Genomic DNA, 25,162 nt, shown 5'->3' with positions numbered 1-25,162 from the left:
ACATGAATTCTTGCGTCTTTCTTTTGTTTTATTTTCGTATTCATTAACAATAGTTTATAGCTTGTATGATATATTTTCATGATTCCTCCTCATTTGATTTATCAAGTATGTTAGACAGATTTGATCTACCTTTATTTATTCATTTCCAACCCCAATCAATGAAATAAAAGTGCAGGTATGTATATTTTTAACAGATTGAAGTCAGTTCAAATTCCTGGTGTGGCAAGTACATTTTTGGATATCCGTGAATGCAGTTTTCTTTATTTAAATAAAAATGGAATGCTTCCTTTAAGTTGAATTATTATTACTGTACATTATGTACAGTATAAATACAAATGTCACCCTGTTTATGTAATGCGCCCATCCCCTACTGTCTCAAAGCATCACATAAAACATACCACAACCATACAATTACCACATCAATATTTATCGCAACAGAGAAGTTGTTTGATATTAAAACTCTACTTCATATTGAAGATAATATACTCATCATTCAATAAAAACAATATACATTTGGATAGATTATAGATACTACTTACATTAACTAACTTAAAACAGTTCCGGCTTTAAATTATTCGGATTTATCGGATTATTCTCATCGTACATCCAAAGTATTTCTAAAATTTTCATTGATACCTTAGCCGCTTCTAAAGAGTCCATTTGACTTAATTTTTCCACCACTGCCTTGCCTATTCTACTGTTTTTACTGTTCTCTAAGCCAAAAGCATCATTTTGAACACCTTTAAATACTGATAAGAGATTTTCTGCTATTCCCGTACAAGTAAGTTTGGAAGTATTTGTGAAACTATCCCCTGAATGGTCACTGGCCCAATCTTGGTTTTGCTCTTCAGTGTCTGATGTATTCTAGAACAAAATTATATTGAATAAATTGCCTGGCTTCATCAGATTTATGTTTTCACCTATAATATAAGCAGACACATTTTTAAATGGTAATAATATGATAAAAGCGAAAGTTTGTGAGGATGGATGGATGTTTGTTACTACTCAAATACTAATGAACGGATGACAATAAAATTTGGTATGTAGGAGGAGACCCAAAATAAAACAGGCTACTTTTTATCGCAGAAACGGGAAGCATGCAGTTTGTTCTTTGAAAATGCGGGTGCAGCTATGGGCGGAAATCTAGTATGCTATATATTTAATACTTTATAACAAAATTTAGTTCAAATTTGAAGAAATAAATTATAAAAATACAGTCTCATATTTAAATTGCTACATTGAAAAGTTACAAAACTTGAAATTAATGGATTTAAACAAGTTTAATACATACTTTTGTTAATTTTTCTTCATCAAGAAATGCCTCATTTCTGTAGCTTCTATTTACTTTAACTAAAAATTGGCACGGTTCCCACAGATGCCAATTTACTTTATATGGCTAAAACAAGAAAGGAATTTAAATATGCATTATCCCATTGACCACCGAGCGGCCCGATCGGGCCGAGACACAATAGATTTTCTATTGTGTCTGTGATCCGAGGACTGACGGATTATATTCTTCACTTTATTTGAATGATTTCAAATATGTATTTAATATTTATACACAAATTTTAATCTATATACGTAAAATATACTCTATTTCATCTGACATAATTTGTAATGGTTGTTTATTTGAATACAATATGATAATATTCTATGTACTTTATTCATGGAAAATAACAAATATCATGCAACTTACTTCGCTATGTGAGACTGTACTGGCTTTAACTTTTCTTAAATAATTAGCAAAAGTGGATCTTATGTTAGTCCATCGTTCTTTTACTGCTTGACCAGAAAATTCATCTCCATACTTGGCAGCAAATTCTGCATAAGTCTGATCTTTTGATTCACTTGAGGTGTACTTAGGATGTTTTGGATTCCATATATTTGGCCTACTTTGAATAAATTTCACTAAATTTAAATTCATCTTTCTAGTCCAAAATACTTTTTCTTTCGCGAAATCCGACAACATATTGTAGGTAGGTATAACGTCTTGTAAATTTCGGGTCAAATATTTTATAGTTAATTTTATTGCATTATAAATTATTCTTATTTCCTTTCTGTAATATCTTTACGACATTTTTAAATGATTACTCGATGATTGAACTAATATTGCTCTTCGACATCAATTTCAAGATTTATTCAACCAATTCAGTCGTTTTTAAAAATAGATCGTCGATCAGGTTTACATACACTCTATACAATGTAAGTAATATGTATATTACTATAATTAAAGACTTTGTTATTTTATTTCATTGTTTAATAAAAATTAAACTCGTGAATAAAATGTAAACAATAAACAGATGTGAGAATTGAGATGTACATGTCAAAATTCAAACAGATAAACAATACCGTAGATTATCTGAAAATACGCAAGTTTACAAAGACTTTATTTTTGCTTTATTAAAATACCTTTTTTTAAAGTAGGGCATTATTATTAATTTCGCACGGATATATTAAATTTACTTTTCCATTTTCAGTACTATTTCCTGCGGGTTGTGCCTCAGCTTAAGCAGCTTCAGCGGCCTCAGCACAGGCACAGCCACAGGCACAGCACAGGGCCGTAATGCCGGGTCCAGACTGGTGAAACGTAACATGAAATGTAACATGCAATGAGAGAATTCACCGTCCACATTGCTGCAATGTATCATGAAAGGTAACACACTTTGTAACAATTTCTCATAGTTTGGACGTCTTGCGCGCGCGAATTGTGCATTACACGCGCATGCTACGAGCATTACAAGCCGCGCGCGGAGCGATCCGTGATTTGTCGGTTTTTCGACGAACACAAAGGGGCAAGGAACACGAATACGGGAGGTTCGTAGTGAATGCGCGTTAAGAGCGCGCTATGCGTCCACGCTTGCAGCGCATGTTACGTTTTACGTGTTACATTGCATGTTACGTTTCACCAGTCTGGACCCGGCATAAGGCGTAAACAGAGAGTTTCTCTGTGATCTGTCTACGCGTGTGGTCTACGTACGCACAGGGCTCTATTCGGATTTCAGAAGCGTTAAATTTTTTGATTCTTTTTTTATTTTATAATGGCAAGAAGATATGACTATTTGCCAGTGTCAAGTAAAAGGTAGGGAATCCATACACGGGAAAATAGGATAGGACCACGATAGGACGATAAAGGCAAGGTGATCAGAAGAGTTAGGAAAAATCAATACAAATTACATTATATTATTACATATTTTTTACATAAACTAAATAGATTAAATGGAAAATAATAAACCTTACAATTTGACGTTATTCTTAAATATAAAAATAGATATATTAATAAAATATTTTTTAGGATACATTAAAAGATATGACATACGAGTAGGAAGAGGAACATTTGAGGAAATTAATGAATTATAAAAGGAAGAATGGTCGTATAAAGAGCAAGAGAAAAATATATGGTCTATATTTCCCTCACTCTCTCCACACTCGCAAACTTCAGTATTTAATACGCCAATTCTGGCTAGATGGCTAGGAATACACATATGTCCAATTCTCATGCGACTTATTGTAGATACAACTAATTTATTTGCTTCAACACCAACAAACCAAGGCTTTATTGGTATTGTCGGTTGAATTTTATAATAATTCCTTCCCTTACACTGCCCAGTATCTGCCCAGACCGTATTCCACGCTTCAAAGAGATATCGCTTCGGTAATGTCATAAGATCATGAGGGTAATTAATGTATGGATACATATCTCCACATTGCACCGCATCCTTTGCCAAACTGTCAGCCCTATCGTTTCCTTGGATTCCACAATGACTTGGGATCCAGGCAAAAGTCACCGAGTATCCCAGGTTAATGCATTCAGCTAACTTATTTCTGATTTCAAAAATAACAGGGTAAAACGGTTTATTATAGAAAGGATATTTATCTAAGCATTGCAGAGAACTCATTGAATCAGTAAAAATTACAGATTTATGTAGCTTCATTAATATTATATATTCTATTGCTTTTAGTAGGCCAAAGCATTCCCCAGTGAAGACTGAAGACTCCGGCGGTAACTTGATCTTTTGTGTAATCTTAAATTGAACGTGTAATATACCAACTCCAACACAACTATCAGTCGAGGTTTTAGATGCATCCGTAAAAATATGATGCCAATTGCGCCACTCCCTATCGACATTAAACCTAAAGTTTGCATTTGAATTCATATCATTCTTATTGATTCCTATATTGTACCGTATAATTGGTTTGATCAAAAGGCACTTGAAATTATATGCATACAGAGGTAAAACTGGGGACTGAAAAATACTAGATGACATTGAAATGAGTTTTCGGTAACTTATAATTAAACAAGGTAATGATTTATTTTTCCAGAAAGAAGATGTACGTATCCGATCGTTTAAAATTTTCAACTTGTTTATTAATGGATGGTTGGTGAATTGTATTATACGAAATAAAAATCTATCAGATAAATATTGCCTTCTGATCTTCAGTGGGGGATCTCCACATTCAACCTGAAGGGCATTAATAGGGCTCGATTTCATTGCACCTAACACAATGCGCAGCGCTTTAGCTTGGATTTGATCTAATTTCTTAAGTGCCGTTACGTTACCGCTTTCTAACAAAAACGTTCCATAATCTAGAATACTGCGAATCAAAGCATTATACACCAATTTCATGCAAAAAGGGTGGGCACCCCACCAAACTCCGGAAAGACACCTCAACAAATTAAGTATACTTTCACATTTTGAGCATATGTACTCAACGTGAAAGGTACCAGACATTTTGCTATCTAAGACCACGCCTAAAAATTTTGTATGATTTTGGAGTGGGATCCGTTTCCCATCAAAACTAATATCAACCCTAGGAACTATTCGCGATCTCGTAAAAATCAGAGCGACGCTTTTGTCAACAGAAACATCTAATCCATTTTTATCTAGCCAGCCCTTAAGCTCGATGAGACCTTTATTTAAAAAAATACAAGCTGAATCTAAACTAGAATCTATAGTGTATAATACAAGATCATCAGCATACTGAAGGGTGTTAATTCTATTATTAAACGAATCAGCTAAATCATGTGTATAAATATTATATAATAGAGGACTTAAGACCGACCCTTGAGGAAGACCCTTACTCATGGTACGCTGAAAATGGACTGATTCATCAATATTCAAAACAATATATCTCTCTTCTAATAAACATATGATTAAATTAATCAAAGCGTCAGGAATTCCAAGTCTGAAAAGTTTCTGCTGTAGGATTGTGATAACCACATTGTCATATGCTGAGCGAATATCAACAAACGCAGCAACAACATGTTGATTATCCGAAAAAGCAATATTAATATCAGAAGTCAGTATGGAGATGTTATCAATGGCGCTTTTCGCCTTACGAAATCCGTATTGGCTATTTGATAAAAAATTATAGTGTTCTAAATACCACTCCAGTCGATTTTTGATTAAATGCTCTGAAATTTTGCAAAGGACAGATGATAAAGCCACTGGTCTATATGATGATACGTCACTTGAAGATTTATTGGGCTTTAAAATAGGAATAATTTCTTGTAGTTTCCAGGATCGCGGAATGTTCCCAGAACTCATAATTAAATTTATGAGGTCCAGATAATATTTTAGACCAATTTCTGACAGGTGAGATAAAAAGGAATATGGAATCCCGTCCATACCCGGCGCGGAATCTTTAACACATGAAAGAACTCCTTTAAGTTCCTCTAAAACAAACGGAGATACTATTAAAGAGCTATAATCGTGGTCTGTAGGGGAGATAATAGGTAATGTTTTCCCAATGTACTCTGGCGCTGTAGATGGAGCTAAATTATCCATAAATTTGTGAGCTAATTCCTCAGAAATGACGGATGTTTGTTCCCTGAAAGCAGATCGGAAACGCCTGATGTTTTTCCACACTTCACTTGAACAAGTATCTGGTGATAATGACGAACAAAAAGATTTCCAACCTTCTTGTTTTTTCTTTTTGAGAAGTGATCGGGTAAAGTTAATATTTTGAGAGAGGTTTTCAAAATTTACATCAGACATGTCGTTTTCATATATTCTTTCCATACGCTTCCTTTCTTTAACTGCATCACTACATTCTTTATCCCACCACGGTGGGGTAGGAACTTTAAAACTTTTAGCAGATTTATGCCGGAAAGTTTCATCAGCAGCTTCAATCAATATTTTCGCTAAATATTCAGAACAAATCTCTTCATTACCTGCCTGACTTTCAGGTAGATCTTTAATACGTAGATCAACCTTTTCTTTAAATTTATCCCAATAAGCATTGTTCAATATGTACTTCAACCGTGGCTTTCTTGTTGTGTTATTAGTATTTCCTATGGGAACTGACATTAATAGCGGGAAGTGATCACTGCCGAATGAAGATGACAAGGGACGCCATGATATGGATGATGCTAAACCTGGCGAACAAAGAGAAAGATCTACCGCACTCAGATTTTCATTCGCTCGCGTACGTCGCGTTGGTTCACCTGTGTTAAGTATACATAAATTATGCATGTCCATAATATCTAAAAGTTGCTCACCACTACTAGTAGTAATACTACTTCCCCAATATTGGTGATGGGAATTGAAATCACCAAGCAACAATAAAGGTGTAGAAATTGATCTCATTAAATTTTGTAAATAATTAAACGTTGATGCTGAATTATACGATATATATATTGAAATGATTGAAATATTATTTTTTAAGCTAATGCCAACACTATTTACATATTTATTATTGTGCGCTGGTAATATTAGACGTTTAAATTGAATTGACTTTTTAATAAGTATGGCAGCACCACCATACCCATCAACTCTGTCATCTCGAATACAAACATAGCCTGGAATGCGAAAAAAGAGATTTGGTTTTAGCCAAGTCTCATTTAGAGCGATTAAAAAAGGATTATACTTATTTATTATGTGAATTAGGTCTGACTTTTTAGGTATTACGCTTCTGCAGTTCCACTGTATTATTTTGGAATCCATGATTACTATTTATACTATCAATTAATTTATATAAAGTGGCAACGTTGGACGGTTTTAAGGTGTTATTCTTTAATAATGTGTTGATAAGGGAAGTAATTATGTCCATTATCTGGGAAGTTTCAGTATCATTAGGGGCAACTTGATAACCACATCCATTTTCAGGCGTAGGTATCTGAGCTTCCCTGATAATTGTATTGTGAGCTATTTTGTCAAAACCCTTGTTCATCTTCGGAGGCGATTTTGGTTTCAAAAAATAAGTTTTTTTGTAAGAAGAATTTGTAGTGTTTACATTTAATCTGTTTGGGGATGAATAAGCCGGTGAAGATATTAATACATCCCCATACGACTTTGATATTTGTGGGTAAAGTTTACTTGCCTCACCATATGAAATGTTTTTTTGAGCCATGCTAATTTTAATGTCTTTTTGGCGTTTAAACTCTGGACAGATTTTGTTGATTGCATAATGAAACCCTGAACACAATAAACATGATGCACAATCTTCTTCTACTGTACAAGTGTCACCGGAATGGTCTTGGCCACACTTGTAACACCTGGGTTTAGATCGGCATATATTTTTAGTATGACCATACCGACAGCATTGATAGCATTGGATGGTAGGGAAAATATATAGGTTAACTGGTAGGGAGTTATAACACACATACACACGTTCGGGTAAAACTTGGCCATCAAATGTTAAAACAACTGATTGTGTTGGCTTCCAAGATACAGTACTGTTAACATTTACTTTGTAATTTATTCTCCTGACTTTAATAATTTTACCGCAGCCTACTGGGGTGGACACATTTTCTTTTATTTCTTCAGGTGACCATTCAGTTGGTATTCCCTTAACAATACCAATTCTAGTGATATTAAACAATGGAATTTTTGCATTAAGGTGATTCCTACGATCTGTTCCCAGCCAATGTCCCGCTAGATGGCGCTGAATTCTACATTTCTAGTTTATTTGAGTTTTTGCGTAATTGGAAAAGATTAAGGTCGTAGGAATAGTCATGGCGGTTACTGAATATTATATTTTATTGAAATATGTCATATCATTGCCTTAAAATCCACCCAATTTGGTAAAAAAATGCATTATAACATCTGTCATTGCATACAGGGTCGTTTACACACACAGACGTATACAAAAATGATAAAGATTTAACTCTAGATGGCGTGAATGTAAAGCGCGTCACACACGGTGAAGATACTACCTATAATATTTTATCTAATCTAGTAATATTTTATATTACAGTATCTTAAGGTATCCGGTATCAGCGTTCTGACCATCATTTTTCTTTTTTCGCTGTAGAACCGCCATCCTGTTACAAATGACCCACAAAGGAGAATGACCACGGGTGGTATCGGTAAAATTTTAGTTGTGCCACGTATTCGTTATAATATTGTTAATTCCTATTTGTATTTATAATGATCATATGTATCAATATTAAGTCTTAATTAAACCGGATAAATTGAAATAATAGTAAAAGTAAAAGTTTTTCTTTTGAAACATGTATGACTACGTATGGAATCGGTAAAATACTAGTTGTGTCGTGTTCGTGATATTGTTAATTCCTATTTGTATTTATAATGATCATATTTATCACTATTAAGTTGTAATTATACCGAATAAATAGAAATAAAAGTAAAAGTTTTGTTTTGACACATACCTATATCTATCTCTCTTGCAAACGTCATATGTCATAGTTTCTATTTGAAATGTCAAATGAATGTGTTCGACGCATTGTTCGATGTTATTTTGAAATAATGTTTAAATTACGATTTACTTTTCACATTATGGGTAGACAAAACTTCAAAACGCCACCTGCTACGGTTTATATTATTATGAACGATTAGCTTTCCGCCCGCATTTTCAAAAAAAAACCCGTATAGTTCCCGTTCCCGTGGGGTTTCCGGGATAAAACCTATTCAATGTGTCCAAGTTACGTTCTATATGTGTGCTAAATTTCATTGTAATCGGTTCAGTAGTATTTGCGTGAAACACACACATACACATCCTCACAAACTTTCGCATTAGTAGGAAGTAGGATTGTTATAAAAATAAAAGTTATATTTGTTGGCGTAAACTATTTTATTGTAATTTTGGGAAATAAATAATGTCAAAATTGATTACCTACAATAAAACGCAGTTTTATTTTATTACCTACATTACACTATTGTTTTTTTTTTATCAAAACATGTATTTGAAGTAGCAAATATGATATTATGCTGATCCAAGCATTTTCACTCAAAACTAATATCACTAATGATTTGTAAAAGTAAATTATTTCAATATACATTTCATAACCAACAAGTAAGAATAATTATTCATACAACAACAAATCAAAAACACTATTTACTATGGAAAAAAAACCAGGAAGGTGAAAAACATATTTACGATTTCGATTTTCGATGCACTCGACTTTTAGTAAAATAATAGGTAAAAATATTATTATGGTTTTGATCACAGACATATCTGTGGTTTTGATTTTAGCTAATAGTATCAGAAAGCTGCGTGTTCAATGCACGTCGGGGTCCCACAACTGTGGAGGAAGGAAGGTAGAATACCTCCATCGAATAAGTGAAGTTTTTCGACATACTCGATTTGCCGGCCGGCCTCAATGAAGATTGTCCGAAAGTTGTATATGTGCTCTGTAACGAAAAAATTTCGCTAGCGCGATTCAGAGTGAGGTGTCGTACAATATACCTAATGAAGTTTTTCATCTTTTTATTTTACTGCAAATACAAAATAAAAATTAAACAATGGTAATGTAAATTCTAAACAAACTACTACCTACCAAAATACAATTAGAACAAAAATCATTTGACTGGTTGATTTCACCCAGAGGCCAGAGGCGGCTCGTGACAAAATTGTATGGGTGTTCACTTGAAATAAAACAACGAAAATACAATAGCGTAGCAGGATAATTTATTACAAAAAAAAATGAGCACCACATTTTATAAATGTCTATAACACTAAAAATTACAAAGTACAGGCTATTTCAAAACGAATTCAATGACTAGGTATCAATAATTAGTAAATCACCGAATTTGCATTCGCGAGCGTAGGTATCCATAGTGTTTGTCACTGACGGTCACTGACCTCTATAACTTATAGAGGTCAGTGGTGTTTGTTGTGTAAACATGTATGTATTTGAGTAGTTAGTAGCATATTATATTCTGAATTTCTGATCCATGCCTATTCACTCAAAACTAATAACACTAATGATTTGTAACAGTAAATTATTTCAATAGGTAGGTATTTGAACATTTCCCAACAAGACGTAAGAATAATTATTCGTAGGTATACAAGATACAATAACAAATCTAATACACTATTTATTATTTTATTATTTACTAGCGGTCCGCCCCGGCTTCGCCCGTGGTACATGTTTACGTTTTCTCTCCATAAGAAGTAATAGAGAGCTAGCGCAAAGCTACCTGTATGTATTTGACCAGACCTGGATTTTTGTGTGTTGATTCCCCTATACCTACTACACATGAGATGAGGAGTCACTAAGCCCAGAGTGGTGGACGGGGCGCGCGCTTAGGTAAGACAGGTGGAAATTTTTGGCGAACTTTGAAACCATTTGACCACGTCTGCCATTTTGATATTTGAAAATAGATTATTATTACTATCGGAAAATAACAATGGCAGACCATTATCACGCGGATAACATTCTGGCAGACACTTATGAAAGTGCTGAAAAAAATACAATTTTGAAAGTATTTGACCAGATCTGCCATTCATATATTTTATTTATTAGGGTCTTAAAAACTTATTTTCGAAACGGCAGACATTTTCATTGCGTACAGACTTCAGCAGACAACAAAACTTTACAGACTTCAGCAGTCAACAAGACTTAGCTTCTACATGGTCAGATGTATATATGTATTACGTTCCCTGACCTTACATCAATGATTTACTTTATTAATGTTTTTATGGTCATTTACATTTAATTTTGAAAACTATGGAATAAAATTTATAAATTTGATGATACAAAACTAAATATACATTTGTAAAGAATCTCAAATATAAAGTTGTGTTGCAAATAACAAATCATCATTTAAATATTTAGTTTATTTCTTTATTTAAGAAACAATTAACAATTACAAAACAACATAAAAAAACACGCATGCATTCATTGAAATGTTCATTCATCATCACTATCGTATGGCGTTGTGTGACTCGTCTTCATAATCCATTGAATCGGATTCTGTAAAAGTAAAACGTAAATTATATAATAAAAGAAATGAGTCATTATAAACTTACCTAGTAAGGCAATGCCTTTGATGTCGCACGATGCCGCCGCGCCGCCAGTGTAGGTACTTCTGCTGCTACATGAAAATATGCTAGGGTTGCAACAAATGGGAAATAAAACAATTGTGATTATTACTATTATGATGTAATCATTTATTCATATTATGTACATTCAAAACAATTGCTATTATTAAATCTGATGTAATTATTTTTTCATAAATATATAATTATTATTAATTACATAATATATTGCACTGTGAAATATTTACGTATCACTTTATTTTTGATGTTCTTAATTGTCTTTTATAAAATTTAAGTGACGCATTCGCATTGGGATCAACAATCCGATAAGAAAAGAATGGAGACAACATATACATAGCTTTGATTTCAATTCTACAGATACAAAATATACAATCTATCTAAAATGATACAACGGATGTTTCCTGCGTTTTCTCGTCAAAATACCGAAACAACGTAATTATTGTATAGTAGTTGGGCGTGAAAGTAAAAAAACAAATGAAAAGTGTTTTCCATATGATTATTTATTAAATTTACGCGATTAAGAATAATTTCAACGATACAATTTAGTAACCGAGAATTCAGAGGATTAAAGAAAAAACCTGCCTGATCATTTTATCAAACTCTAAAAGAATTATGGTTATTTCGCATCACTCGGTTTATTAGTTTGGTAATAATTATTAAAGGTAGTTACAACCCTAGCCATTGAGTCGAACGGTAGGCAACACAATATCGACTTTGTGCGGGTACATATGGTACATTTCTTCTTGCTGTGAAGCGTAATTATTATTATTAAGATTTTTTAGGCTATTTTGAATCAGCTGTTCTAATTTAATTCTAGAAATTTATTAAAACGTGATTTTTTTAAAAGTATATTATGAGTTTATAAATACCTCAACCAATAGTTATTGTGTCCTATCCTCATTTCTTTATATCTTGGTAGTTAACTAAAGTGTTAAATTTACAACCTCAACAACAACATTTACACTGCCACTGCACTAAAACTAAACTAACTAGCTCTCTAGCTATAAGAACCATCCTCGTACTTCAAGGGATATAATAAAAAAAGAATTATCGAAATCGGTTCAGCCGTTCTCGAGTTATGCGCTTACCAACACATTTTGCGATTCATTTTTATATTAGACTAGCGGTCCGCCCCGGCTTCGCCCGTGGTACATGTTTACGTTTTCTCTACATAAGAACCATCCTCGTACTTCAAGGAATATAATAAAAAAAGAATTATCGAAATCGGTTCAGCCGTTCTCGAGTTATGCGCTTACCAACACATTTTGCGATTCATTTATATATATATACTAGCGGTCCGCCCCGGCTTCGCACGTGGTACATAATATTTACGTTTTCTCTACATAAAAACCATCCTCGTACTTCAAGGAATATAATAAAAAAAGAATGATCGAAATCGGTTCAGCCGTTCTCGAGTTATGCGCTTACCAACACATTTTGCGATTCATTTTTATATATAAGAATAAGATTATGTGAAAATAACCAGGAAGGTGAAAAACATATTTACGAAAACATAGTAACATAATATGGCTGTCGCTACAATAATTATATTTCAATTTTATCTTTTTATACCTAGTAGAACTGGCCGACGAATAAAAAAAATCGTATTAGAATAAATACAATAAATTACGGAACAAAAAAAGGATTGTAACTGAATTAGGTATGTTTGTTTCTGGGCGCACCGTTTTCGACGACGCGACGCGCGACGTAAGCGTATAGGTATAGGTACCTACTTTGCTAAAACAAACTAATAAAATTGTGTGTCTGTCTGAAAATTCGGAAAAGCATATTTTGCAAGTTTGTAATTACTTTGATAGTTTACCGATTTATAATAATTGTAATTGTAATTGTATAATATAAAATTTGCAATGTGGTGAAATTTCATAAAAATCACGGGCCAATTTTTTGTTTTGAATCCCACCGAAAATATAATTGCGTTATTAGAATAATTAATTACTATACCTACCCACGATCAATTATTACAATATAGTCTCAAATGCATACTAGAGAAATATTGCAATTTGATTCAATTAAAATGCATAGCATACAAAAATAAATTCACAACACAAGAAATTCCGCGCGCAAATCATAGCGCGTGTCAATGAAATCAAGAATGTTTTATATCAAGCCGACGCGGACGACGACGCGACGCCGAACAAAAGTACCTACGACGGACGACCACGCTTCGAGTTGCCAAACAACATGAGTAATAAATTGTTTACAAAAAAAAACAAGTTTTCCATTTTTCTGTATGAGTAGACAGAACTTCAAAACGCCACCTGCTACGGTTTATATTATGAACGATTGTTATAAAAATAAAAGTTATATTTGTTGGTGTAAACTATTTTATTGATCAATAATTTTGGAATTTAAAATTGTCAACATTGATTACAATAAAACGCAGTTTTATTTTATTACACTATTGTTTTTTTTATCAAAACATGTAGTACCATATAATATTATGCTGATCCAAGCATTTTCACTCAAAACTCATATCACTAATGATTTGTAAAAGTAAATTATTTCAATATACATTTCATAACCAACATGTAAGAATAATTATTATTATTCCTACCTACAACAACAAACCTAAAACACTATTTACTATGGGAAAATAACCAGGAAGGTGAAAAACATATTATTATTTACGATTTCGACGCACTCGACTTTTAGTAAAATATAGTAGGTAAACATAATATTATGGTTTTGATTTTTGCTACTAGTATAAGAAAACTGCGTGTTCAAACTACTTGTTTGTCTGTCTGAAAATTCGGAAGTACTTTGGTAGTTTACCGATTTATAATAATATTGTATATATCGTTGTTTAAAAAATATTCAAACACAATAAAATATGATATACTGATTTATCACTGGTTTCAGTGATGAACTGATGAGTCAATTATAGCCACTATACTTTCGTCATACGTGTGTATGATTGATGTGATTTGCAACGTGGTGATATTTCAGAAAAATCACGGGTCAAATTGTCCCACCGAAAATATAACTGCGTTATAAGAATAACTATACCTACGATAAATTATACATAATACAATATAGTCTCAAATGCATACTAGTGAAATATTTTATTTGAATCAATAAAATAAAAAAAAAAATAAAAAATAATAATAATACAAAAATAAATTCACAACACAAGAAAATCCGCGCGCAAATCATAGCGCGTGACAATGAAATCAAGAACTTTCGAGCCGACGCGGACGACGAAGGAGCCTAACAAAAGTACCTACAATCATAGGCGGCTCGTGACAAAATTGTATGGCCGTGTTCACTTGAAATAAAACAACGAAAATAGGTACCTACAATAGCGTTAGCAGTACAAAAAAAATGAGCACCACATTATAAATGTCTATTTATACACTAAAAATTATAGAGTATTTCAAAACGAATTCAATTATTATTTAGCAATAATTAGAAAATCCCCGAATTTGCATTCGTGATCGTATTCATAGTGTTTGTCTACACTAATATTATAAAGAGGAAAACTTTGTTTGTTTGTTTGATTGTAATGAATAGGCTCATAAACTACTGGACATTTTACCAATGTTTGCAAGTTTGTGATTACTTTGATAGTTTACCGATTTATAATAATTGTATACTTATATCATTGTTTAAAAATATTCAAACACAATATGATATAGGTACTGATTTATCACTGGTTTCAGTGATGAACTGATGAGTCAATGTTAGCCACAATACTAATCACTTTCGTCATACATGTGTATGAACTATGATTGATGTGATTTGCAATGTGGTGAAATTTCATAAAAATCACGGGCCAATTTTTTGTTTTGAATCCCACCGAAAATACATATATTACTAATTGCGTTATTAGAATAATTAATTACTATACCCACGATCAATTATTACAATTTACAATATAGTCTCAAATGCATACTAGAGAAACATTGCAATTTGAATCAATTAAAATGCATAGCATACAAAAATAAATTCACAACACAAGAAATTCCGCGCGCAAATCATAGCGCGTGTCAATGAAATCAAGAATGTAATTTTATATCAAGCCGACGAGCGACGACGCCGAACTAAAGTACCTACAGTACCATTTACCTTCAGTGTACAATACAGTTTACAGACCTACGACGGACGAACAATAATGAGTAATAAATAAAAAAAAACATAGTTTCTAAGGTCATTAGTTTTATTTTATTTTATTGTTATTTTCTTTGAACGATTGGAAATGAAATTACTCAATTTTTACACAGAACTTTGATTTATTAGAATTATGCTCATTATGCATAAGATAACGAACGCGAATGCACGACATCTAGCGCGTCAATGTCTAAACATCGCCTTTCGTTTAGACATTGACGCGCTAGATCTGTAATAAGTATATAGTCTATGCGCTAGATGTCGTGCTTTATGTCGTGTTTCGCTTGGCAAAAGTCACGCACACTACTGTAGAAGTGTCAAATTTTTCCGGTATTTTACTGTTGTTTTTCTAAGTAAATATTGTAAATTATTGATTAAAAAGGTCGAACGCGCACACATTTCATTATAGAGAAGTGATAAAATGATTAGTTTTAAAGAAATAGTGTCTGTGTTAAGTGTTTAGAGGTAATCAAAAATGTATGGAGGGACGGTCGGAACATCAACCTTAAGGTTGTATGAGCTTAAATTTTTATTTTTGATAAAATCATTTGCATCCTGTGCTGTAGTAAATGCAACTATGCAACGGTTTCTGCCTATTTTTTTTATACTTCCAGACACAATATTCTTAATATTATTGTTTTTTAAAAACCTTCCGAAAGTTATGGGGTGCAATGTGGAGCCATCCCCGGGTGATGATTCAGTTCGCTGAACATGAACAATGTAAGGATAAGAATCTGTACCTACATATTCACATCGACTATCTTGCATGGAACTAGTATCAAGTATTTTAGGTTGAATATTAGATTCATTTTGCCTATTATCAACATAAGTATTATCTGTTAACATTAGCTCATTTAATTCATTATTTTCTTTCCTTCTAAGACGCCTTTTTTTTGGAGTACTCTCCAGAACTAAATTTTTATCTAGACATGTATTTGAAATTGTAACATAACTGGCTACCTCAGGACCGGGGGTACCCAGCCCTGGGGGATTAGGATCCGGCGGATCGTTCATCTACCGAATCTTACCCTATGAATTTTTGGTTTTTACATACTATACATAAAATATAAAAAAAAAACTTACCTATACGAACACTACTATACAAAATTTATTAAATATATACAATTCTACAATTATAAACTATATATACAAAACCAAACTCCACTGATCATATATTAAATTAATAATTTTAAGCTCAATAACTAAAATTACACCCGCTTCGTTCGAAGGTTCCCGCGCTTTTTTCAAAATTTTTTGATTCTGTCATTCTACGTCAATTTGTCAATTATTAATGTCAAGTGTCATACGTCAAGCGGAAAGTTGGGACTTGGGAATTGGCAAATGCCACAGCAAATGCGGAATGCCAACAGGCAACAAGTGGCAAGTGCTAACCTGTGGTGCTAACTGCTGAATGCTGCTGAATTTACTGAAATCCGTAGTCTCGCTGAAATTTTAAATAAATTCCACGAGGACTGAGGATTATAAAGTACATAATTAACTAATGCGTTTGTGTATTAATAAAAATCACAATTGTACTAAATTGGGAACTCTACAATCTTAACCCTTATTCAAACGCGAGCCTGTGGAGGAGCTAACAAAAAAGTAATATACGTTCCTGGGTAATTTTGGGTCGTAGATTTCAAAAATACACACAAAAAAAGGGTTAGTAGGGGGGAAGTACCCTTTTTTCGGTGGGAAGTATATATCCCGTCATCTGTTCTCTCTTGTAAAAAGTTTGGAAAGGTGGGAACTATAGCTCCCAGTGTCCACTCTAGACATCAATATTTTAAAACACTAGTTAGTTGCCCTGACTCCACTTGTGAATTTAATGTTATCGTAAAAAATTATAAAGATCAAGTTTTTTAATAAAGGAGGTGAAAGTACTCATCAATGCAAGTTTCTTTAACTGAGGGAAGAATTCGGGAATAGAAAAATGAATGACTTCAACATAAAAATGGCATTTTTCTAAAACAAAATAAAAACAATAGGTAAATACTAATGTATTGAGTTAAGATTTCTAATTATCTGATCAGGAAATAACGAATAACAATAAATAAGTTGCTTATACCAACTAAAAAAGATTTTTTAGACACACAGATTTTATATATAGAATTTCCGAATGTCGTGTGCAGTGACGAACACTGGGATGATATCTTCCCACTTAAAGACTTAATTTCCATCGACTCTACCAAGGTATATACGAAAGATTCTGGGCATATTTTTACGTTTCACGCAACCGTAATATAGTCTAGTTTACATAGCTAGAACTCAAATCTACTTATCTAATTTTTTTTTGAGCACTACACCAAAAACTAAAAAATAACGGTCGTTTTCGGCTGCAAAATCACGTCACCTGACTTTGACGTGTGTTTACCATAACATGTAATAATTCTCTGAAAAGTGTTTCCATGAAAAAAAGTTCTCTAAAATGTTAAGATTGCGTAGATAAATATTACACTGCATTAGGTTTAAGCATATAAAAATAAAACACGATTTACTTCAATCTGAGACGTGGGAAGTATAGCTCCCAGCGTTTTAATAAGGGTTAATAGAAATATGTTTGTGTTTGAAGATAAATCAAATAAACATAGTTCTCATACTTTTTCCTTTGCAAGAGGTCTTAAAGATATTTGGGAGGAAATACACACGAAAACTGATGTATTTAGATATAAGGTGGACAATTTAAAGCAAAAGATTGAAGGCCCCTATGTGTTTCAAGTAAGTACTACTTAAGTAAGCTGTTTTATCTTTAAGCATAAAAACTAATCAACTAGTAATTAAAATTTAAAAACTTGCGTTTCATGATTCAAAATAATACTTTGGTGAGTATTTACTTTTTAATTTAAAGCTAAATTTGAAAGTATCTAATTACTTCACATAATTATAAATATTTCTTATATTGAATTTTAGTTCAATCCTTATAGAAATGCAAAGAGGAGACCACCAGAACAAATACATGATGTTTGCCAAGCGTTTGACAAAAATAAATTTAACTTCTGCAAGGCATCGCCAGAAGAAGTCATTTTTCAATTTTGGAGGGAAAATAAAAGTAAGTTAATGTTGCAAGACAACATAGTATAATTGATAATATTTTACTAGTACTAATAAGTACTAGGTACTAGTAGCATAAAATATTATCCTTAGTACTAATAGTTAACTTTTGCAGTATATATTCTAAATAACAAACATATCTTAACTATAGGTTAATGTAACAAGACAATTCTTATAAATTATACTATTGTTAAAAATTACATGCAAGGCCGGGTTCAATATTAGTTTCAATGTAATAAGAATGTACTGCGATTCTACACAGCTACCTTATTAATGTAGGTAGTTAATAACAAAACGCAGCAAGTCAACGACTATTAGCAAAGTGAGGGTATTTGGGTCGAACGTCGAATTATCGAATTATCACATTTCTAGAACATTACTTTTAATTTATAAAGTTAAAACATTTTTTTAGCAGATGACGTCCACACAATACTAGTAAATGTGAGTCCAATAAATAAATACCATTCTCTATTATGTCCATCTGTGAACAAGATGTTGCCACAAATGGTCACGTTGGAAAGCCTTCAACTGGTAATTGATTTATATACCATGGCAGGGGATCGGTGAGTGTAGGCAAGTAAATTTTCATTCATATTGCTTGTTCATACATCATCTATGTATAGATTCTATACTATAATATTATAAAGCTGAAGAGTTTGTTTGTTTGAATGCGCAAATCTCAAGAACTACTGGTCTGATTTGAAAAATTCTTTCAGTGTTAAATAGCCCATTTATCGAGAAAGGCTATAGGATATATATCATCACGCTAAGACCTACAGGAGCGGAGCAATGCGACTGAAACCGCGGGGAGCAGCTAGTTATTCATAAAGTGTCATAATATTACTTACTTATAAAATTTTTAGTTTAAATATGGCACAATAAAAAGTACATTTTAGGAATTAATACTTTTGCAGTGGATTTGATATATAATTATTTGAACTTGATTAATTTAATAAAGCTAGTTATTCTAATTGCTTTTTTTATCTTCTTTGTTAATGAATTAGACTACAATATTTTTACTCTTTGTCAAATAAATAATAAATAAATGCATACATTAACAGTTTCCTCATGAATTTGCTGTCTATTCCATATATTAATTGTATGATAATATCTTTGTAGAGATTTACGAATCGGCTTCAACAGCTTATGTGCTATGGCGTCAGTGAATCATTTACACTACCATTTATTTATTGTGAGCCAGAACTTACCAGTGGAGACTGTGGTAAGTATATTATAATATTTTATTATCATCATTTTGAAAACAAATGTAAATTGTATAGTATTTGTGAAAAAGAAAAACAATCTTAATCATTTCACACATTGAAAATAAGAGACAGCAAATGATTATTGTAGCGTAGTAGCTAGATTCTTTCTGTCTTACCAAAAAAACTTGAGACAGGGTTTATCTTTAAGCGTGGGTTCTCTTTAATCTGGTTTTGTCGTATTTCACTTCGCTACTGGTAACTGGACATTAGAAGCACACAAATTAACGAAAAAACTAGATAATAAATCATTTTTATGTTTACAGAAATGCAAGAACATCAAAGGCCCAATCTGGGTGACACAAAATTACCCCATACCAGCGTTTTGTTTCGAAATAACCACAAGTCCGATAGAAATGTATAAAATAATAGAATATTTCTTCAAAAAATCAATAGCTCATAACATTTTCGTCACTAGAGGGCGCTGTTTTGAAAGTGACTCGGAAACCCATAGAGTTTTCATATGGCCGAGAAAAAGTAGTTCTGGTGCAAAACAATTAACTGAAATGAACGCAGGTGTATGTGAGCTTAGTGGATGGTTCCCTGTATATAGTAAGTAGAAATTATATAATTAAATATATTTTACTAGCCTTCGGCCCGCGGCCATAATCTTATTTAAATATTGCGATGCCCTTAACCCTTAAAGATAATCTGTATTAGTTTATTTATCTGGAATATTTTACCAATTTCGTATGACGCTAAAGTTAGATATTCAAGGTTACTTAGACCAACCCCTGCAATCTGCAATATATACTACATAATACATATTATATAGTTTAAAATAAAAGTAAGACAATTAATTTTTAATGAGCATCTAGGAAAATAATTTATAAATAACTAAATCGTTGCAGTCTGACAAAAAAAAATAATTTGTATGGCAACATCCTTTTTATAAACAATATTTGTTTCTTATTATTGGTATATTTTTTATATTAACTGTAAAATTAAATTTATTTTAGGTGCTGAAGATTATGAAAATATTGATATAAAAAGTTTGGAGGCGGAGCTGTGTAAATGGAAGTTTGAAGACTTTGATCAGCTATGTAAAGATATCGAACTTTTATTTTAATTTTAAATATGCAATGAGAGTCATATTCAAAAAAGTTGTACGTCAAGAAATGGTTAGTAAATGGTATTGTCACGAAATGTCATGAAATGGTAAATGTAAAGATGCATACTCAACAGTGACATTTCTGGACCATCAATAAATGAATAGCCTATTAACTCTAGCCTAACCTATTTTGCACTGACTTTTGGCATTCATGTTCTTATAATAATATAATAAAACAAAAATATAAAACCTCTGGTAAAGAAAATATGAAAAACTTTCGATTCGACCTTCTAAAATAATAAGGAAGAGGTAATTAAGCACATAAAAAATTTAATTTATTTACTTTATTAATAATTAAAAATGAAAAAAAAATAAACAATTACAACACGTGTTATTTTACTAGTGTGTTGGACATTACGCTTCTCTTATATCAATATCATTGGCAAATATATAATTATCGCCATTTCTCAAAGGTTCAGGAAGATATTTAACAATTTCCTTATTATTACGTAGTTTTTTGGTTTAATAGTTCATATTATCTGAAACTTTTGAACCGATTTTAATGCACTGTTCCCTAACTAAATCCATAAAAAAAAATTGTTTCAATTTAGTTTCAAGTTTCTGAAAAATATTTGCACAAACACATAAATATACTCATTCATATATGAAAGTTGGCACACGTGTTTAGAATTTAATATAAACTATTGTTATATAAATATAGCAAAATGCCTACATTATCCCATACTCTTCTTGAATTGATAACTTCCACACCAGTGAAAATGCAGCCTTAGAGCTTGACGTCACTAAAGTCATGAAATGGTCGTCAGTAAATTGGTGTAACACAACCTAAAAATTGTAAAAATGTCTCGCGTATTAAGGTTATTCATTTTCACAGTTTACTGCCTTAAAATGTCTAGTTTCTTAGAGCTAAACACTGATAATCAGTTTTTTATACTCACATTTAGTCCTTCAAACTGCGTTACGAAATGGTATTATATTTTTTACTCCGCACAGTCTTGGAACTTGGAACAACATTTGTAACAAGAAAACAAAATGACAGCCAACTTCTAGGTTGTCTATGAAATGGATCGGTGTTTCCATCTGATATTTACAAAATCTGCCATTGATCTACTAATTGCTGCTAGGAGAAACCGCCTCAGTAATAAATGTCAGTAAATGGTGTACACTTTTAATGACAAAATGTTTTTAATCATTTTTATTACTATAATTTAATTGTAATTATAATGCTATTCACTGAAACATACTGTATACTCTAATTATTTATGTGCCCTCTTTACAATGTGAATATAAATACGAGAATCAATCCAAAATTGCTGTTTTATAAATTGTGTGTACAGGAGGACACTAAAAATATATATGGAATGGATTGGGTAATGACAAAATAAAATGATGATTTCTCTTATTATTTGTTAGGAACAAATGCTATTGATTATTAATTATATAAACAATAACAATAAGTAAGCTATATGAAATTGAAAAATATCAAAAGTGAAAAAAAAACAGGTTTATGGCGGGTTTGTTCCTTACGGACAGCATAATAAGAGACAAGGTACAACTTTTTTGAATATGACTCATGAAATAAAATAAACAATAGGTACTTACAATATCATCTTTCAATTGCAAATTCTTGCATCATAAACATAAAAACCACAATCTATAAATAGAAATACTGATGTAATTATTATTAGAACATTTCCATAAACATATTTTATAATACATTCAATTTATTTATTTTTTTCATTTTAAACATCTTGATTTTCATATATTATGCACACATTACGTTACTTTGCATTTCTTTATGATTAATCGCAAAAACTGTATCACACGTCAATCTTGTATCAAGTAATATCAACAAATTAGTCACTGCTCCTTGACCTGCAACTCAGATAAATAACAATTACGCTTCATTTACCAATTCAGTTGTTCCGACGCCGCATGCGTGTGCGCATCGATGTAAACATGAAGCTCTATATTGTATTGTTTACATTTTTCGTCTTAATACAATGCAGCCAAAGTCGATACACTGATTGGTTACCACAAAACCTAGTGACTACGTTTACAAACAAGACGACACAAATAAAAGACTATGTGCGTTCGAAAGGGCGTAGTATCAAACAATTCTACGTTGATAATGTAAAAAACCGAATAGTGTCTTATCTGTCCCCGAGTAATCTAACGGAGGAAGATATCACAATACGGCCAGAACGGATGAAACGCAAATTTAATGATTACGTCGAAGATGCTCAAGCGCAGGATAAGAAGCTTTTTGATGTTATCGCACCGGAAAGGATTGAATATGACTGCAACGATAATGATCCCAGTATTCACATGACGACGCCGCAACTAATAGCGACCCATGGATATACTTCTGAATCGCATACAATTGTGACCAGCGACGGCTACATATTGACAGTGCATCGCATACCATATTCCAAAAATTCTACAACAAGAACGAGTCCACGTAAAACTGTATTACTCCACCACGGTCTTCTTGGCAGTTCCGCAGACTGGATCATTCCTGGACCGCAAAAAGGTTTGGCTTACATTTTATCGGAAGCGGGTTATGATGTTTGGTTGGCGAACGTTAGGGGCAATACATATTCAAGAGCTCATGTTTCTTTAAATTCTGACACATTTGAATTCTGGAATTTCACATTTCACGAAGTCAGCCAACATGACTTGCCAGCAGTTATCGATTACATTATGGAGAAAAAGGGCTGGGACTCTAAAATAAATTACATAGGCCACTCGATGGGTACAACGATATTATTTGCTATGTTATCTACTAAAACCCAGTACAATAAAGTTTTGAGAGCGGGTTTCGCACTGGCTCCAGTCGCCTATATGACTCATATAGAAAGCCCTATAAAACTTCTAGCAAAATATAGTAATAATTTGGAATACCTCCTCAAACTTCTTGGAGCTAATGAATTTCTACCTCAAAACGCAGTGCTGCGCTGGTTGTCAAAACACGCGTGTGAAATAAATAAATTCGAGGAGGCTATTTGTGAAAATTCTATGTTCGTTCTTTGTGGTCACGACCAACGACAATTTAATAAGACCCTTCTGCCTCTCATGTTAAGCCATGTTCCTGCTGGCGCATCAACGAAAACCTTAGTTCATTATGCACAAGAGATCAAAAACGCAGGAAGATTTCAGCAGTTCGATTATGGGCCTGAAGGAAACTTTAAACATTATGGTAATCTTTCACCACCGCAGTATCCGATACATAAAATAACTCTGCCGATTGCTCTATTGAGTTCTGAAAATGATTGGCTGGCCGGTGATGTAGACGTCACTAATTTATATGTGCAACTACCCAATCCTATAGAACATTATATAGTACCACTGAAAGAGTTCAATCACATTGACTTCCTTTGGGCTATCGATGCACCGACGCTTGTATATGCTAAACTTTTGGAATTGCTTGAAGAAGGGACAAGTGATTCAAATTTTATAAACGATATTGACATCGGTTTACCAATTCAAAATAATATATAGGTAAATCGTCTGAATATTGAATTGACGTAAAATAAAAAAATACCTACTAGGTAAATAACTAGTTAGTTAGTAATGTAAAAAAGCTTGCCTGTACTATTATTATCATGTAACGAGAAAATTGCATTGTTAGCACTTACAGTTTTAGTCCGGGATACATCGCCCATTTTTGCAAGTGATTACTATCAAGCTAATTTTTCGTGAGTAGCTTTATTTTGATGAGATGCCCAATAATTTCATGAACGAAACTCTCGATTGTGGTAGCTTACAGAGGTAACAAGGATAAAAATTTTTGATTTGACGGTTCTCAAATATTTATTACGCAATTTGTAGGACAATATGTCTGTTGAATTATATAAGTATTAAATAAGTGAAAATAAAAAAATCAGCTGGTTACTAATCATTTATGATGACTTCGTTATCGATACACATTGGAAAGGGGGACTCTTTGATCAAACCATAGATTTTGTAGGACAAATATTTTTTCGAATAATTTAGATAATTATCTTGAGATTGAACAAAAAAAAAAACATTCAGTTAGTAATTAATATTTGAGAACCATCAAATCAAAATATTTTATCCTTGTTTCCTCTGGTAGCTACCACAATCGAGAGTTTCATACATGAAATTATTGGGCATCTCATCAAAATAAAGCTACTCACGAAAAATTAGCTTGATAGTAATCACTTGCAAAAATGGGCGATGTATCCCGGACTATTTCTCGATCTCGGCAGAAAATGCTCCAGATTTAAGGAATCTCCATAAATTGTTGTTACTTGTTAGATTAAGTAATTGTTATTATTATAATATTATACCAATTACCAATGAATCATCAATTGATAATGACCAGTGACTCATTATTTACTGCAGTTGAACGTTGAACTATAAACTTGTTTACGTTATTCAA

General features: G+C 32.5%; 4 protein-coding genes across 7 annotated transcripts; 2 read left to right on the top strand and 2 right to left on the bottom strand.

Moving 5' to 3' along the window:
* Window positions 1-2: 2 nt before the first annotated feature.
* Window positions 3-2,324, bottom strand: LOC149476911 (uncharacterized). Of its 2 annotated transcripts, XM_089711249.1 has the most exons (4): window positions 1,697-2,324; window positions 1,292-1,396; window positions 540-864; window positions 3-129 (listed from the first exon to the last, which is right to left on the bottom strand). In XM_089711249.1, exons 1-3 carry the CDS (start codon window positions 1,967-1,969, stop codon window positions 550-552), a joined length of 693 nt encoding a protein of 230 aa, XP_089567375.1. In that variant the 5' UTR covers window positions 1,970-2,324; the 3' UTR covers window positions 3-129; window positions 540-549. The 2 variants fall into 2 exon arrangements, with proteins under 2 accessions (XP_089567375.1, XP_089567374.1); XM_089711248.1 differs by lacking the exon at window positions 3-129 and having other exon boundaries at window positions 327-864.
* A 4,557-nt stretch (window positions 2,325-6,881) lies between these two features.
* On the bottom strand, window positions 6,882-16,386 carry LOC149476910 (uncharacterized). The gene is made up of 2 exons (XM_089711604.1): window positions 16,333-16,386; window positions 6,882-7,899 (listed from the first exon to the last, which is right to left on the bottom strand). Exons 1-2 carry the CDS (start codon window positions 16,384-16,386, stop codon window positions 6,898-6,900), a joined length of 1,056 nt encoding a protein of 351 aa, XP_089567730.1. The 3' UTR covers window positions 6,882-6,897.
* Window positions 16,387-16,755: 369 nt separating this feature from the next.
* On the top strand, window positions 16,756-22,127 carry LOC149476909 (GDP-D-glucose phosphorylase 1). Of its 3 annotated transcripts, XM_089711102.1 has the most exons (7): window positions 16,756-16,933; window positions 17,922-18,090; window positions 18,283-18,421; window positions 18,836-18,986; window positions 19,543-19,645; window positions 19,952-20,237; window positions 20,645-22,127. In XM_089711102.1, exons 2-7 carry the CDS (start codon window positions 17,929-17,931, stop codon window positions 20,752-20,754), a joined length of 951 nt encoding a protein of 316 aa, XP_089567228.1. In that variant the 5' UTR covers window positions 16,756-16,933; window positions 17,922-17,928; the 3' UTR covers window positions 20,755-22,127. The 3 variants fall into 3 exon arrangements, with proteins under 3 accessions (XP_089567228.1, XP_089567230.1, XP_089567229.1); XM_089711104.1 differs by lacking the exon at window positions 16,756-16,933 and having other exon boundaries at window positions 17,955-18,090; window positions 18,297-18,421; window positions 18,839-18,986; XM_089711103.1 differs by lacking the exon at window positions 16,756-16,933 and having other exon boundaries at window positions 17,955-18,090; window positions 18,297-18,421.
* A 493-nt stretch (window positions 22,128-22,620) lies between these two features.
* LOC149476908 (gastric triacylglycerol lipase-like) lies at window positions 22,621-24,377 on the top strand. The gene has a single exon (XM_089711218.1). The coding sequence runs from the start codon at window positions 22,693-22,695 to the stop codon at window positions 24,256-24,258; it is 1,566 nt and encodes a 521-aa protein (XP_089567344.1). The 5' UTR covers window positions 22,621-22,692; the 3' UTR covers window positions 24,259-24,377.
* Window positions 24,378-25,162: the final 785 nt, after the last annotated feature.

This window comes from Colias philodice, chromosome 26 (assembly GCF_061535455.1).
Source record: "Colias philodice isolate Cphi_HAF_F1 chromosome 26, ilColPhil1 Martin Lab GWU primary, whole genome shotgun sequence".
Taxonomy (NCBI): domain Eukaryota; kingdom Metazoa; phylum Arthropoda; class Insecta; order Lepidoptera; family Pieridae; genus Colias; species Colias philodice.
The sequence above is the reverse complement of the archived record's forward strand: the minus strand, read 5'-3'. Positions and strand labels throughout refer to the sequence as shown.